General features: G+C 47.3%; 1 protein-coding gene across 1 annotated transcript in view; it reads left to right on the top strand.

Annotated features, from left to right (window-relative positions):
• nfxl1 (nuclear transcription factor, X-box binding like 1) overlaps positions 1–17,756 on the top strand; it is a 124,348-nt gene that overhangs the window by 10,781 nt on the left and 95,811 nt on the right. Inside the window, exons 6-9 of the mRNA XM_033028165.1 lie at positions 23–184; positions 4,065–4,165; positions 9,840–9,954; positions 13,858–13,982. Coding sequence (XP_032884056.1) covers positions 23–184; positions 4,065–4,165; positions 9,840–9,954; positions 13,858–13,982 — 503 coding nt within the window. The remainder of the gene's footprint in view (positions 1–22; positions 185–4,064; positions 4,166–9,839; positions 9,955–13,857; positions 13,983–17,756) is intronic.

Genomic DNA, 17,756 nt, shown 5'->3' with positions numbered 1-17,756 from the left:
GATGTTTGTGTTTCTAATTTAGGTCCCTGCCCACCTTGTCCAAAGATGGTCTCTATAACGTGCTACTGTGAAAAGGCTAAAGCACTATCCAGGCGATGTAGTGCTAAGGGATGGTCCTGTCAACAGCCGTGTGTTCGTTTGTTATCTTGTGGACAGCATAAATGTGAACATTTATGTCATGCAGGTTAGTCTGTGGCATAAACTCCTGTGTGTAATTTTCAGTAAACATAATATAACATATATATACTAGTATAGGCAAAGCATTGTGCTCAATTTGAATCCATCTGCTTTAATTTTAACTGAAAATAACGTGATATTTTAATTTTTGACATATATTTGTATTTTTGTTGAGTGGTGTGGGCTGAATCACTTGCAGCTTAACACCGACAAGACTAAGAAGTTAGTGGTGGACTTTAGGAGGAGAGGAACACCCCTGTCCCCTGTCTCCATCAATGGTGTGGATGTGGTGTTTACCAAGGAGTACAAATATCTTGGAGTTTACCTGGACAGTAAACTGGACTGGTCCAGGAACGCTGAGGTCCTTTACAAGAGGGGATAGAGCCGGCTGTACTTTTTCAGAAGGTTCCGCTCCTTCAATGTCTGCAGTAAGATGCTGCAGATGTTCTACCAATCGGTGGTAGCCAGTGCCATCTTCTTCGCTGTCGTGTGCTGGGGCAGCAGGACGAAGGCCGTGGACACCAACAGGATTAACAAGCTCATCAGGAAGGCTGGCTCCGTCCTGGGGGTGGAGTTGGATTCATGGGAGATGATCTTGGAGGGGAGGAACCTCAAACTGCGGAGTATCTTGGACAATACAGCTCACTCCCTCCATGACACACTGGCCAACCTGAGGAGTGCCTTCAGCAACAGACTGGTTCTATCAAGATGCAGTACAGAACGCCACAGGAGATCCTTTTTCCTTGTGGCTATCAAACTGTACAACTCCTCCCCCTTCTGTCGTGAGGTAGACTGACTCCCCCCCCCCCCCCCCCCCCCCCCAATCTTTGCACATCCCCAATCCTTTTCACTTGTCACTTTCATTTCATGTATCTTGTGTTTTCTGATTGTTGGCAGATCACTCTCCGAGTGGTGGCGCCATCGAGTGTGGCAGCCTCGCCTGCAGCTATTCGTACTTTCATCCTCTTTTTTATTTTTAGTCCGTCAAAGGTTTTGTTGTAGAGGTCTTTTAGTCTTTTTATGTGGGGGGGAGGGGGAAACTGTTTTTCACAGTCGCTATTTGGGTCGAGGATGCGTCTTTCCCTCTTGGCCCCCTACCATCTGGATTGGGGCGGCCTTTCCTGCCGGAGACCAGCCAGAGCATCAGTTTCAGTAGCGGCGGCGCAGCACTGAAGTGCGGAGCGGCCGATGCCTTACTAGGGCCACCGTGTTGGAAGCTCCGGAGTGCTGGGAATGCCGACTTTTAACACTGTGGTCTGTGGAGCCTCCAGCCGCGGGCGGCGCTCACTTTAACATTGCAGAGGCCTGGGATCTTTCGCCAAGGTCGCCTGTAGACATCGGGAGCCGGGGTCTCCGGTAGGAAGCGGCAGATTCGGAAACTCCAAGCCGCTGATAGTGTTCTTCCGGCGAGAGGGCCTGAAACATCGGGCCGTCCGTAGCGGCGACTGTGTAGGCCACAATAGGCTCCGACCACGGGTGAACGAGAGGAAGAGGACTGAACTTTTATTGCCTTCCCTCACAGTGGGAAACGTTGATTCCTCTGTGGCAGATGTTTCATGTTTTATGTTAAATTCTATAGTGTGTTTATCTTATTTGTGTGCTGCATGGTAACTCAAATTTCACTGCACCAATTGGTGGTATGTGACAATAAATGTCCTTTGTCCTTTGTGTCCTTTGTCCAATTTCTCTCCTGGGATAAATAAAGTTATATCGTATAGTATTAATGCCTGACCTAAATGGGGCATAGATGTAAAACGATAACTGATCATATCTCGATTTCTATGGACCTTGCGTTTGGAAACCAAATACATAGGGACATTTTAAGTGATATCTATTATTCAGAGATGCCATTTAATCTCAGCAAGGTAAATCTTACGTCTCTGTTTTCAATATTTTCCCAACCACCTGACACGGGTTAAATTGCAATTGGGCTTTCCCATGGATGAGTATGAAGGATAGGTTATCCTGCTATAGATTCTTAATGATAAAGCATCAGTTAAGACTAATTTGGTAGGTTTTAAGAATAAGATAAGATAAGATAATCTTTATTGTCATTGTACAAGACAACGAAATTCTGTTGGAGCAGTCCTCCAGCTGCACAGGAATATAAGTATAAAAATACAATTTAAAAAAAGAACTATTAAAAAATTTAACTATAACCATAAACATACAGGAGTATTGGCGGGTGTGTGAGAGAGAGGGGGGGGATCAGTGTGGGAGGGGGATAGAGTTCAGTAGTGTCACAGCTCTATGGTAGAAGCTGTTTTTCAGTCTTGTCGTGCGGGCGCTCAGTGTCCTGTATCGTCTTCCTGAGGGCAGGAGGGTGAAGAGACAGTGTCCAGGGTGTGTGCTGTCTCTAATGATGCCCTTGACCCTCCGGATGCAGCGGGTCCGGTAGATGTCCTCCAGACTGGGGAGCTGGGTGCCAGTGATCCTCTCAGCAGTCTTAATGACGCGTTGGAGAGCTTTCCTGTTCTCTGCGGTACAGCCAGAGTACCATACTGTGATGCAGTATGTAAGAACTGACTCAATGGCTGACCTGTAGAAGCTCACCAGCATAATCCTGAAGGTGGAGGATGAGGTGGAGTGCTTTAGGAAGAATTTCACAGCTTTGGACTCGCGCAGATGAAAGGATGGCTGCCAACATTTGGTAATAAGAGAACAGCAATATGAAATGTTGAAAAGGTGAGGTAAAACTGTAACATCAGCAATCATGGAAACTGCTTTTCAGTGCTGTTGCAGAAGGACAGCTCTTGTGTGAAGGTTAAGGATCGATTCTGGGCTACACTGAGATAACACAGAGGTAGGGGGAGGATGATTCTCTGGATAAAACTGGATAGATATGAATAGAAATAAAGAAATATAATCCATTTTGCTGGCTGAGCCAGGAGATATAGCAGAGAAGGATGCTTTGATTGACTGCATCATTGATTGTAGACAAGATGAACCTGGAGGCTTATAAAAGTACAGACTTTTATTGGTGCCATGTTGCTATTGTGGCATGGGTGGAAACCTGATTGAAAGGATTCAGGCAAGTATTTCTCAGATAGCTGATTAATTAGGTATAAATAAATCTGTAAATTATTTGCATGGTAATGCAAATGAGAATAGAGGAGCTGGAGAGATATTTGGCAGTTCATCAAAGAAAGTAGATATCTTTGCATTCCACCATGACCCTGGACTGAACAGCACTGGTGGAGGTGCATAGGTCTAAAGTTGCCAGTGGTATGGACACAATCGTTGATGAATGGCCTCCTTATTTGTTGTGAGGAAACAACAATGGATAGTTCACGTGTCCATCACGTACTCGCGCTCCTTCCACTCTTGAGGGAAAAAGATGAAATATAAACATAGAAAATAGGTGCAGGAGTAAGCCATTCGGCCCTTCGAGCCAGCACCTCCATTCAATATGATCATGGCTGATCATCGAAAATCAGTACCCTGTTCCGGCTTTTTCCCCATATCCCTTGATTCCCTTAGCTTTGAGCTAAATCTAACTCTCTCTTGAAAGTGTCAAGTAAGATGGTGTGGCAGGAGGGGTGGGGAGGAAATGGCCAGAAAATGTATTTGACCGAACGTAACCCACTTCTACATATTTCCAAATCCTATCTTGATGAATTCTTGTGGCTTAAAAATAAAAAAGCATACAAGTTGAGTAATTTAAAATTTGCTTTTTATTCTGCTCATCAAAACACGATTATATAGATGCCTGCCCCTGTACATAATTTATTAGAATTAGATAATTCATTTGAGGAAATGTTAAAATAATGGCCTATGCCTGACATAAATGAAAATTCAGCTCTATCGTGATTGTGACTAAATAAAAAATTAAATGCTGTGGTTTGAAATTAAAAATATCAAAAATTGCCTTTGGTTGCTTTTTATAGGCAATTGTCCAGAGTGTCCTCGTGTCAGCTGGCAACGATGTTTGTGTGGCAGGAAAACAGCCGAGCAGCTATGTGCTAGTCCTCAATGGCAATGTGAAGAGGTAAACTGAACTCAATTATGACATTAGATCAAATAATTTGTTACCTTTGGATAATTTGAAACAGAAGGGTAGTGATGGTTTTAATATTCATATATGTTGAATTCTGTGCTTAGTTGACATGTAATGCTGATTTTTAGGTGCCATTGGAAAAGAGTCATTGAGGTCATTGTTGATGGAAATATTCCTGCAGCAATGTTAGCTTGGGAGTTCCTGAATTGATGTGGTAATAATGAAGGAATGTCTTTTAAAAAAAAAAATTAACAACAAATAAAACTCTAACCGACTGGAAATACTTATCAAGTCGGGCAGCTTTTGTGAAGAGAGAAACAGAATTGAATGTTTCTGGTCAATGCCTCGAGGATATAAAGTGTTGGATGGCCCAGAACTTCCTCCAACTAAACGAGAGTAAGTCTGAGGTCATCCTACTCGGCCCCTCAGAATCCATCAAAACGATAGCAGGCAACCTTGCTAACCTTACCCCATTACTCAAACCTCACGTCAAAAACCTCCTTGTGATATTTGACGGCGCGTTGAAATTTGACAAACAAGTCAATGCCGTGGTAAAAGCTAGCTTCCAGCTTCTAACAATAGCAAAGATAACACCTTTCCTCCGATTTGACGACCTCGAAAAGATCATCCACTCATTTATCTCCTCCTGTCTTGATTACTGCAACTCCCTTTACACTGGCATCAGCCAATCATCCCTGTCCTGCCTGTAATTGATCCAAAACGCCGCAGCGAGACTCCCGACGGGCACCCGAAAAAGGGACCACATCACCCCGATTCTGGCCTCTCTCCACTGGCTCCCAGTGCGGTTCCGAATCAATTTCAAGCTCCTTTTTGTTTACAAAGCCCTTAATGAGTTCGCCCCCACCTACATCAAAAATCTGCTTTCCCACAATACCACTTCCAGGTCCCTCAGATCATCCGACTTGGGGTTACTGACCATCCCGCGGTCTAGGCATAAGTTCAGGGGCGACTGCGCTTTTGCGGTTGCAGCACCTAGACTATGGAACAGCATCCTGCTTCCCATCAGAACTGCACCCTCCGCCAACTCTTTTAAGTCTAGACTTAAAACTTATTTCTACTATCAAGCCTTTCTTGAGGTCCTCTGAGAGAGCGGTGTATGTATTTATGTATGTATTGTTGATCTATGTACCACTGTTTGTAGCAAGTTAGTACCTGCACTAATGTAAAGCACTTTGGTCAATGAGAGTTGTTATTAAATGTGCTATAGAAATAAAATTGACGACTTGACGAATGATTTTTCATTCGAAATAGGAAAAATTGGATATCAAATTGCAAGTTAACCTTTTTTGTTTAAGTATTTAAATTGTATTAAATAATTGGTTATATAAATCATGTGTATATTGGTAGGGAAAGAAATGCAACATTAAAAAAATTAAAAAAAGAATAAAGGAAATTAAGGGTTAAGAGAAGCACTGCGATGGCTGCAGGGTAGAGTTGGGTTCAAATCGCTGTCATGATTTTTTTTTCTGTTAGGCCAAAATCCAAGTCTAGGTGAACATTTACTGCACTAGGGGGCATAGATCTGTCCCTATAACCCTGAATACCTGAAGATATATGCCTGAAGATCTCTTAAAGAGCTGTTGCATGCTTTGTAAGTTGTAAAGTTCCTGGAATCATCATTCCAACAATAGCTTCCTGCCCATTTTTTGCTCATATTAGAGATGGGCATATGTACGTGATGTACAATGGTTATTGACGTTGGATGAGGTGGACGTGAGTTGGAACTAGATGACATTTGTCCAGTGTCTAGCCAGAGGAATGAGAAATATTTGGAAGGAAGGTGTAAACAGCGAGTTTTTTGAAACAAAATAGCAAGGCATTTTAATCTTTCTAAATGGCTTGTAAAAAAAAGCTATCCTGGAAGTGATTTAGGTTGTAAACCTAGCCCCCCTTGCAAACAAAAATACTGTGCTCCAATGTGTTTGGGGAGGCAGAGGAACAACTACAGGACTGCTTGGAGTCTGTAGACTGGGCAATGTTCAAGGACTCGGCATCGGACCTGAATGAATATGCCACAGTTGTTACAGACTTCATAAGGAAATGTGTGGAGGTCTGTGTTCCAACAAAAACCTTCTGATTGTTTCCTAACCAGAAGCCTTGGATGAACCATGAGATCCACATTCTTCAGAAGACCAGATCCCGGGCATTCAGGTCTGGTGACGCAGAAGTCTATAAGTCTAGATACGACCTTGACAAGGCCATCAAAAAGGCCAAAAGAGGCTTCTACTCTAAGCTGGAGGATGAGGCGGATGTTCAACAACTGTGGCAGGGCTTGAATGCCTTCACCTCCTACAAGGCGAAATCAGGAGGCAGCTCAAACGACAGCGAAGCATCATTCCATGACGAGCTCAATGCGTTCTACGCACGATTTGATAGGGAGAACACTGATGTGCCTTCCCGAGCCCCATTCGCCCTGATGGTATTACAGTCACAGTCAGAAGATCCTTCAGGGGGGGTGAACCCTCGGAAAGCGCTTGGACCTGATGGTATACCCGGTCATGTTCTCAAAACCTGTGTAGACCAACTGGCTGGAGTTTTTGCGGCCATTTTTAACCTCTCACTTCTGAGGTCTGAGGTTCCCACCTGCTTTAAGAGGTCATCAATAATACCGGTGCCCAAGAAGAGTAAGATGACGTGCCTCAACGACTATCGACCAGTGGCACTTATGTCTGTGGTGATTAGAAGTGCTTTGAGAGGTTGGTTATGGTGCACATCAACTCCTACCTCGACAAGAACCTCGACCCACTACAGTTCACATACTGCCACAACAGGTCAACGGAGGATGCGATCTCACTGGACCACTTGGACAATAAAAACACTTACGTCAGGCTGTTGTTTATAGACCACAGCTTGACGTTCATTATTATCATCCCCTCCAAGCTGGTTACCAAGCTTACGGAACTGGGTCTCTGCGCATCCCTCTGCAATTGGATCCTCGACTTCCTCATCCACAGACCACAGTCTGTTCGAATTGGAAGAAATACTTAATATTTAGTAACAATCAGTACGGGAGTACCTCAAGGCTGCGTGCTCAGCCCCCTGCTCTATACTCATGACTGTGTAGCTGGACACAGTGCGAACCCCATCTTCAAGTTCGCCGACGACACCACTGTTGTTGGACTAATCACAGATGGTGGTGAGTCAGAGTATAGAAGTGAGATCGACCGACTGACCAAATGGTGCCAGCACAACAATCTGGCTCTCAACATCAGTAAAACCAAGGAACTGATTGTGGACTTTGGAAAGGAAGGATAAGGTCCCACAATCCTATTTATGTCAATTGGACAATGGTGGTGAGTGTCAAAAACTTCAAATTCCTGGGCGTGCATATTACCGAAGATCATTCCTGGACCCAGCACACTGATCCAATTATAAAGAAAGCATATCAGCGCCTCTACTTCCTGAGAAGATTATGGAGATTCGGTATGTCAAAGAGGATTCTCTTGAACATCTACAGCAGGGCTCGAAATTAACGGTTGCCCGGGTGCCATTGACCATCAAAGCGCCGCTGGGCAACCTAAACATCGAGTCATTTTGCCCGGCTTGGCAACCAGATATTGGTTTGTACCGAAAAACTGGAGTAACTCCGCGGGTCAGGCAGCATCTCAGGAGAAAAGGAACGCAACGTTTTGTGTCGGCGGTGACGGCTGTATTGCGTGGGAAAGATACTTGGTGCGGGGTGACGAAGGGTCGCAGCGAATGACGAGCCCCGAACAGCAGCAGCAGCGGCTCCATCTCCTCCTCCTCCCACCCCCCGCCCGCCCTGATAAGGGCCGTTGCTTGCAAACCCGCTAACGGCACTTTAAAAAAAAAATAACTCCCGCACGCCGAGACCGGGAGGAGGGAGAGGGAGGCCTCGGCGTGTGGGAGGGTTTGTTTTTAAAGCGGTTATCGCCGTTAGCAGGTTTGCAAGCAGCGGCTGCTATCAGGGAGGAGGAGGAAATGGAGCCGCTGCTGCTGCTGTGCGGGACCCGTCATTCGCCCCGACACTTCTAAAGCAGCTGCACCATAGATCCTATAGCTATAGGATCTTTGAGTGGCCCCGCACCTTGCTGTTGGCTGGCGGAGGAGGGAGGCGGTGGCGAGGAGTTCCCAACGGCCAAGGCAGCGGGGCGATGTTGTCCGAGGAGCGCTGACCCTCCTTCCTCTCTCTCTCTCTCCCTCTCCCTCTCCCTCTCCCTCTCCCTCTCCCTCTCCCTCTCCCGTTTTAATTCCCAATGTTCATATTTGTTTTAATCTATAAAGATGGATTAATTATATTGTGAAGACGTGAAACATTAAAACCGCAGTCTTCGATTGTCACTGCTACCGTTGACACGTTATTTCATTATTCATTTTAACGGCAAATCAATGCTCTTAATATGGAGTATCAGTACTGTAGTTATTTAATGAGCAACAGTCAGAACTATACGTATGCATATATGTTACCGTGGTCCAGGATCTATTGACACAGGTTGATCATACGCTGAATAATCCAACCACAATTTTGTTTGGAAGTGGAAAGAACTAATAGAAATTGCATTAATTGCAATGTGTAAAAAGAGTTGAGATACTGTCTTATAATTTTGCTGCTTGTCATTGTGGGATATATCATGTCTTGATTGGTGAATGTTTAGTTTGTGACTTTATTTGAAGCAGAAATAATATGTGAATGCTTCTTTGAGTATAATTCCGACTGGTAACTACGCACTTTGTCCGAGCACATTATCGCACGCGTCATGCAAGCCATCTTAAATGACCACCTAAACTGTCATTTGACAACCTAAAAAGCTGCCAAGGTTGCCCGGCTGGCAACAGGGAAAAAAAGTTAAGCGAGAACCCTGTACAGGTGCACAGTTGACTGCTTGCATTGTGGCCTGGTTCGGCAACTTGAACGTCCAGGAGCGGAAAAGACTTCAAAAAGTTGTGACCGCTGTCCAGTCCATCACCGGCTCTGACCTCCCCACCATCGAAGGGATTTACCAAATTCACTGCCTCAAAAAGGCAGCCAACATTATCAAAGACCCACACCATCCTGGCCACACACTCATTTCGCCACTGCCATTGGGAAGAAGGTACAGGAGCCTGAAAACTGTAACGTCCAAGTTCAGGAACACCTTCTTCCTTTCAGCCATCAGGCTATTAAACACTACAACAAATAAGCACTGAACTACAATAGACTATTGTTATTATTGCACTATAATTGTTTGTTTATTGAGAATGTGTGCATATGTATATATACACACTGAACTGTTTTTTATCCCGTTATGTACTATGTTTACATACTCTGTTGTGCTGCAGCAAGTAAGAATGTCATTGTTCTATCTGGGGCATATGACAATAAAACACTCTTGACTCTTCTCTCTTACAAGTGCGATTTTCCTGCCTGATATGGTCGACATTGACATGTGTGCTGTCTTGCATGACCTCTCCTTGTATACCTTTCAGATTTCCTTCTATTCTACCATGTCTGTTCCTGACTTTTGTAGACAAAAAAAAGTAGTTTTTAAAATAACCATATTGGCATATCATTTTGCTGGTTGATAGGATTTGGTGTTTATCATTTTCTGTTGTGTATTTGCATATGGTTCAGTATAACAATAATATTTTTTAGAATATTTGGATTAACAAAAGGTATATGTAACGCAAATTTATTGTCACTTAGGTGTGCAGAAAAACTTTACCTTGTGGTCATCATACATGTGAGCTGGTCTGTCACCGTGGGGCTTGTGGAAAATGCCCACGATCAGGATTCAGGGTTTGTCCATGTGGAAAATCAAGTATGTATACTTGTGTCATTTATTTACCTATTATATTTACGTTTCCAATCTAGAACATCTTGCTTCTCTTTGACATTTTTTGTGTAGCTATTTCCTGTCCTTGTGTCTATACAATTTCAAGTAAACTCCCTTTGTTATAGCCGCTTGTGCTTCACCCTCTTCTCCTAATCTGTGCTGCTTGAAGTTATTACAGGACCTATATTGACTCTAGTTGGCTGAATTCCTGGTTAGCATTACTGCTTTTGAGCTGGGATGGAATTGCCAGGGCGTTCTGTCTACTTTGGGGAAAGTAGAGGATGTAATTTCTCCTACCTCCACTCCTAATTCGTATTTTCAATTGTGAACATCAAGTAAAAGCCATGATGATTGGATTGTACTTTGGAATGTAGCCACTGGAATCATGTTCCACCTGGAATTTTTCCTTACTTTTAATGGTCTAAACTCATAAATTGGAAAAGAGCAGAAGACAGACAGTTTGTAGAACAAGATATGCGTGGCCTGGTTCTTCCCAATTTGAGTCAATTTTCTTTAGGTTTTAGACATTTGCTGCTTTAATACATCTATAGAATTGCAAATTGCTGTTTTGATGTGATGCTTTCAAGTACAATAAACAGCTGTTAGATAATGGGGGAAATATTGCTGTTGTTCCTTGATTTGATTTTTTTCTATCCTCGTTTTTTCTGTGTGGTTTGTTCGGACATGCTGAATCTTTTTGGATGCCGATGAAAGTAAAGACGCTGATGCGTTTTTTGATCACCACAACAGTGTGAAGGGAGCAGGCTAGATTGCTGATGAAATGGATATGTTTGAAGCTAGTAAATATCTCTACAGCAGTTCCATTGACGAGGACTTGTTTCCCCCTTGTTTCCTTAGGTCAACAAATAACTCTTCTTCCTGATATTAATTGTTAGGTTGTTGTCCTGAAAACATATCACATGTACTTCACCTCAACGTTGTTGTTGATCTAGCGAATAATTGTCGAAATTAAAAATCAAGTTGGCATTATTCTTGGCCACACAGTTGTGGGCCAAGCGACTGAGCACACAAACTTGAAGGCACCAAGATTTAAGGTCAGGAAGAAATGTTAAGGCCAATTCTAACCTACTGAGGTCCGCTGGTCATGAAGTCCAGAAGTCAGCTGCATATGGAGGTCCTCGGGCCAAGGTCCAGATATTTAGGGATGATCTTAATTGGTATTATGTTCTTGAAGGCTGAGTTGTAGTCCGTGAATTATTAAAGTTATTCAGAGCCGAATGTGATGCATGAGAAATTGCATTTTTCCCCTATGCAAATTGTAAAGGGTCTAGATTGTCTATAAGATTAGCACAGATGTAGGGCACTACCAATCATTCAAAGCACTTCATTATAATCAATGCTAGAGCTACTGGATGATCGTCACTGAGGCAGGTAACTTTATTTTTCTTGGGGACTGGAATTTGAGGTTTCCTTGAAGGTGGTGGTAGTACACTATTGAAGTGAGAGGTTGAAGAGGTCCAGGGATGCCATCCAGGCAACGGCTTTCATAAGTTTACCCTCGTGAAAGCAGAACTGACCTGCCACCAAGCTGTAGGGACACACATGCCAAACCGGAACTTTGTTTGCCTACACAAATCTTGCTTAAAAGGCATTGAGCTCATCTGGTAGAGATGTGTTGTTTGCCAGAGATCGCCTCTCATTTCGGTTTTTAGCTTGTGATGGTATTCAGCTTTTGCTGCAGTTGCCTGGCATCCTCTTGATTGAATTGTGATTCCAACTGTTTTGGAATTATCGCTTGCCATTCCTGACGATCTTGCGGAGATCATCCTTGGCCTTCTTGTCCTGTGTGGGATTATACTCCTTGAAAGCCTCAGATCTGGACTTTGGTTTTTGGTTAGAATAGATTGGAATTGTCTTTGTTGGAAAGCAGTCGTCACCGAATATCTAGATGAAACCAATGATGGCCGAGGTATACTCATTCAGGCTAATGAAATTCTCTTGAGCATGTTCCACTCCACTGACTCAGAGCAGTCCTGCTGTTGCTCTCTTCGTTGGTGACTCGCACTTCAATCTGTCCACAAGCTGGCAGGAGAAGCACCAACAGATGATCAGACTGGTTAAAATTAGGTATACTTGATTGTTGGAAAGAGTGTTAACATCCCGCATGGGGGTGGCATGCTGGTGTACTTGGGGAATAGGGCCAGGATTTTCTATCTCAACAGAATCAACAGATATAATTCGTCCGGTGTCTCCTTGGTGTTGGCTTGGGGCGATATGTAGATTGCCCGTGAATCTCCTCAGTTGATAAAAGCGACAGAATTTTATAAACAAGTATTCCAGGTCAAGGGTGTGGAATTGAAGTAAGACTGTCACATTACCCAGATGGCCCAGAACTTCCTCCAACTAAATGAGAGTAAGTCTGAGGTCATCCTTCTCGGCCCCTCGGACTCAATCAAAACGATAGCAGGCAGTCTTGGAAGCCTTACCCCACTACTCAAACCTCACGTCAAAAACCTCGGCGTGATATTTGACTCAGCACTGAAATTTGACAAACAAGTCAATGCCGTGTTAAAAGCTAGCTTCTTTCAGCTTCGGACGATAGCTAAAATAAAATTCCTCCACTTTGATGACCTCGAAAAGATCATCCACACATTTATCTCCTCCCACCTAGATTACTGCAACTCTCTTTACACTGGCATCAGCTAATCTTCCCTGTCCCGCCTGCAACTGGTCCAAAACGCCGCAGCGAGACTCCTGACGGGCACCCGAAAAAGGGACCACATCACCCCGATCCTGGCCTCTCTCCCACTGGCTCCCTGTGCGGTTCCGTATACATTTCAAGACCCTCCTCTATGTCTACAAAGCCCTCAATGGGCTTGCCCCCACCTACATTAAAAGTCTTATCACCCACCACTCCACCTCCAGGTCCCTCAGATCGGCCAACTTGGGGCTGCTGAATATCCCGCGGTCTAGGCATAAGCTTAGGGGCGACCGCACCTTTGCGGTTGCAGCTCCTAGACTGTGGAACAGCATCCCCCTTCCCATCAGAACTGCCCCCTCCATCGACTCCTTTAAGTCAAGACTAAAATCTTATCTATACTCCCAAGCCTTTCCTGACGTCCACTGAGCGAGGGTTATATGTATATATGTATGTGGTTTGTTTGTCTATACTATTCTTATAACAAATGTAAAGCACTTTGGCCAACAAGAGTTGTTTTTTAAATGTGCTATATAAATAAATGTGACTTGACTTGACTGGACCAAGAAGCGTTGATCAGACAGCAGACTCTGCTGCCTATCTCCTTGCCTGAAGATTCTGTACAATAAGCAGAGAAACTCTTGCGTTGTATGGCAGGGCCAGGAGAGTTGGGGCTGAGCCATGTTTCAGTGATCTCGTTTTTCAAACCGTAGTTTTGCTATAAGATCTTCAAGATTACACTCAAGTGATTGAACGTTACCAGGAACCCACATCTTTATCAATAAAGATCAGTAGATCCAAGAGTTCCTTTGAAAAATCATTGTTCGGAGAGTATCAGTATTGGAAGTAATTACTTTCGTAGAGCTCAAAAGGATAGATATTAAGGAAGTACGATTCCAATGGGCATTTTAACTGTTTTAAGAGGAGCTTTATGTAAAGTGTTGCCGCTCTCCAATGTCATCTTAAGTCTTCCCTTATTAGACTTTAGATCACTTCGACTGAATGTGTACTTTCACATTTTGTTTAAAAAAAAAAATGCCATTACATGTCAAACTGCAAGATGCTATCATGAGCAAATTAGGAATCTACATGATTATTGAATCGTATTTTTAAATAATTTTTAATTGCCTTAAAGGGTGATTTAAATGGTTTGCTCTTTTTTGGGCAAATCTTGGGCAAACAATGAAGGTTCTCGCTGAATTGAAGTCGTTTATTAACTATTCATCCAGAATCTGCACTGCCCTGCACAGAGGATGTACCAACCTGTGGTGATACATGTGACAGACAATTAGAGTGTGGCCTACATAGATGTTCAATGCGCTGCCATCGAGCCCCCTGTGAGATCTGCCGACAGGTGAGAGGATGTATTAGTTTCGTAGTGTTCTGCCCTAATTACTTATTTTAAAATAAAACATAGATTTGGAAAAAAATGTCAAATTCATTCATATAATTCATGCCATCCACATATCCCAGAGTTGACCTGTTTTTGCAATTTAAGTGAAAGGAGTTAAAATGATCTGATTTTATTTCTTCTGTTTTCAAAAGAGTCATTCTTTACCCCACCTGACTATTAAAACCTAAACTAAAAGTGTACCAGGGTAGTGAGAAAAGCACAAAACGCACTTCTACACTTTTGGTTTTGATTTTGGTTTCTTCTAAGTTATTAGTTGAAAAGTTGTAAATGTTCCTGATTATTGATAAAGTATGTTGTGGAAAGAAGCATAATAACTGGGAGTCTGTGAATTAGGAAGTCTTAAACATCTGCTTGGTTAATAATTTATCCCTGTTATTTGGGTGGGGAAATTTAAAACTCTTATCACTATGACTGGTGTAAAAATATATTTATAGTCACTGAAAAAAGTCCAGGAAGCACACATTGCCTCGCAAATAAATAATGGATGGAGCAGATTGTCCATTTGAGTATTCTAATGTTATAGGATGTAAGATTAATTGATATCCACTTGCCCAACTAAACTTTTTGCTTCAAAAGTAATTTGATAAAATATGCACACAAGTCTATTTTAATTATTGATTCTTGATCAGTGATTCTTGACATTCATGATGATTGAGACATTTGCTAAGCTGGAATCACATTTATAACTGTATAACGTTCATCAATGATTTTGGCCAGGAATGCCTCTCTCGAGTCATAGAGTGATACAATGTGGAAACAGGCCCTTCGGCCAAACTCACACACACCGGCCAACATGTCCCAGCTACACTAGTCCCACTTGCCTGCGCTTGGTCCATATCCCTCTGAACCTGTCCTGTCCATGTACCGGTCTAACTCTTACTTAAACTATGGGATAGTCCCAGCCTCAACTACCTCCTCTGGCAGCTTGTTCCATACACCCACCTCCCTTCGTGTGAAAAAGTTACCCCTTGGATTCCTATTAAATCTTTTCCCCTTCACCTTGAACCTATGTCCTCTGGTCCTGGATTCCCCTTCTCTGGGCAAAAGACTCTGCACCTACCCGATCTATTTCTCTCATAATTTTGTATACCTCTGTAAGATCTCCCCTCATTCTCCTACGCTCCATGGAATAGAGACCCAGCCTACTCAAACTCTCCCAAATGCTTACACCCTCTAGTCCTGGCACCATCCTTGTAAATCTTTTCTGAACACTTTCAAGCTTGATAATATCTTTCCTTTAACATGGTGCCTAGAACTGAACACAATATTCTAAATGCGGCTCACCAACGTCTTATACCCACCCGTCTCCCCCACCGTCCCCCCCCCGTCTCTCTCCCCCCCCGTCTCTCTCCCCCCGTCTCTCTCCCCCCCGTCCCCCGTCTCTCTCCCCCCCCGTCTGCTCTCTCTCCCCCCGTCTGTCTCTCCCCCCGTCTGTCTCTCCCCCCCCGTCGTCTCTCTCCCCCCCGTCTCTCTCCCCCCGTCTCTCTCCCCCCCGTCTCTCCCCCCCCGTCTCTCCCCCCCGTCTCTCCCACCGTCTCTCCCCCACCGTCTCTCTCCCCCCCTTCTCTCTCCCCCCCGTCTCTCTCCCCCCCCCGTCTGTCTCCCCCCCCGTCTCTCCCCCCCCTTCTCTCTCCCCCCCCGTCTGTCTCCCCCCCGTCTCTCTACCCCCTCCCGTCTCGTCTCCCCCCTTCCTCCTTCTCCCCCCCCGTCTCTCTCCCCCCCCCCGTCTCTCCCCCCCCCCGTCTCTCTCCCCCCCCTCTCTCTCTCCCCCCCCCGTCTCTCCCCCCCCCTTCTCTCCCCCCCCGTCTCTCCCCCCCCGTCTCTCCCCCCCCCCCTCTCTCCCCCCCCCGTCTCCCCCCGTCCTTCTCTCCCCCGTCCGTCTCTCCCCCCCGTCTCTCTCCCCCCCGTCTCTCTCCCCCCCGTCTTCTCTCCCCCCCCGTCTCCCCCCCCCCTTCTCTCCCCCCCCCGTCTCTCCCCCCCCCCTTCTCTCCCCCCCCCCCCCCCTCTCTCCCCCCCCCTCTCTCCCCCCCCCTTCTCTCTCCCCCCCCGTCTCCCCCCCTCCCCCTCTCCCCCCCCCCCTCTCTCCCCCCCCCCTTCTCTTCCCCCCCCTTCCTCCCCCCCCCCTCTCTCCCCCCCCCCTTCTCTCCCCCCCCCCTTCTCTCCCCCCCCCCCTCTCTCTCCCCCCCCCCTCTCTCCCCCCCCCCCTCTCTTCCCCCTCCCCCCCTCCTTCTCTCCCCCCCCCCCCCCGTCTCTCCCCCCCCCCCCCTCTCTCCCCCCCCCCTCTCTCCCCCCCCCCCCTTCTCTCCCCCCCCCTTTCTCTCTCCCCCCCCGTCTCTCCCCCCCCCCCTCCCTCTCCCCCCCCCCCTTCTCTCTCCCCCCCCCCCCCTTCTCTCCCCCCCCCCCCCCCCCCCCCCCTCTCTCCCCCCCCCTCCCTCCCCCCCCCCCCTTCTCTCCCCCCCCCCTTCTCTCCCCCCCTCTCTCCCCCCCCCCTTCTCCTCCCCCCCCCCCCGTCTCTCTCCCCCCCCCTTCTCTCTCCCCCCCTTCTCTCTCTCCCCCCCCCCTTCTCTCCCCCCCGTCCCACCTTCTCTCCCCCCCGTCCCACCTTCTCTCCCCCCCGTCCCACCTTCTCTCCCCCCCGTCCCACCTTCTCTCCCCCCCCCGTCTATCTCCCCCCCGTCTCTCTCCCCCCCCCCTCTCTCTCCCCCCCTTCTCTCTCCCCCCCCCTTCTCTCTCCCCCCCGTCTCTCTCCCCCCGTCTCTCCCCCCCCCGTCTCTCTCCCCCCCGTCTCTCTCCCCCCCGTCTCTCTCCCCCCCCGTCTCTCCCCCCCCTCTCTCCCCCCCCGTCTCTCTCCCCCCCCCTTCTCTCTCCCCCCCCTCCGTCTCTCCCCCCCCCCTTCTCTCCCCCCCCCGTCTCTCTCTCCTCCCCCCCGCCCTCTCCCCCCCTCTCCTCCCCCCCCCCTTCTCTCCCCCCCCCGTCTCTCTCCCCCCCCCGTCTCCCCCCCCTCCGTCTCCCCCCCCGTCTGTCTCCCCCCCCCCGTCTCTCCCCCCCCCCCGTCTCCCCCCCCCCCTCCCTCCCCCCCCCCCCCCTCTCCCCCCCCCCCCCCGTCGTCCCCTCCCCCCCCCGTTCTCACCTCCCCCCCGTCGTCTCACCTCCCCCCGTCTCACCCCCCCATGTCTCACCCCCCCCCGTCTCACCCCCCCCCGTCTCACCCCCCCCCCGTCTCACCTCCCCCCCGTCTCACCCCCCCATGTCTCACCCCCCCATGTCTCACCCCCCCCATGTCTCACCCCCCCATGTCTCACCCCCCCATGTCTCACCCCCCCATGTCTCACCCCCCCCATGTCTCACCCCCCCATGTCTCACCCCCCCCATGTCTCACCCCCCCATGTCTCACCCCCCCCATGTCTCACCCCCCCATGTCTCACCCCCCCCATGTCTCACCCCCCATGTCTCACCCCCCCCCCCCCCCGTCTCCCCCCGATCCAGGGCGAGGCTTTCCAGGCGAGTGACCAAAACCTCCGGCGACCTCATGGAAACCTTGGGGGGTCGCGGGCAAGGTCACCAGAGGTTTCCGTTCAGGTTTCCTAAGTGGGACGGGCACGAGTCGAGGGCAAACCCTTCTAAACTCGCAAATTAGGTCGCCGCAATGGGACAGGCCTATTCCTTCTCTCCATAGCTGCTGCCTCACCCGCTGAGTTTCTCCAGCATTTTTTT

This window comes from Amblyraja radiata, chromosome 1 (genome assembly GCF_010909765.2).
Source record: "Amblyraja radiata isolate CabotCenter1 chromosome 1, sAmbRad1.1.pri, whole genome shotgun sequence".
Classification (NCBI taxonomy): domain Eukaryota; kingdom Metazoa; phylum Chordata; class Chondrichthyes; order Rajiformes; family Rajidae; genus Amblyraja; species Amblyraja radiata.
This window is presented reverse-complemented; position numbering and strand designations above follow the sequence as displayed.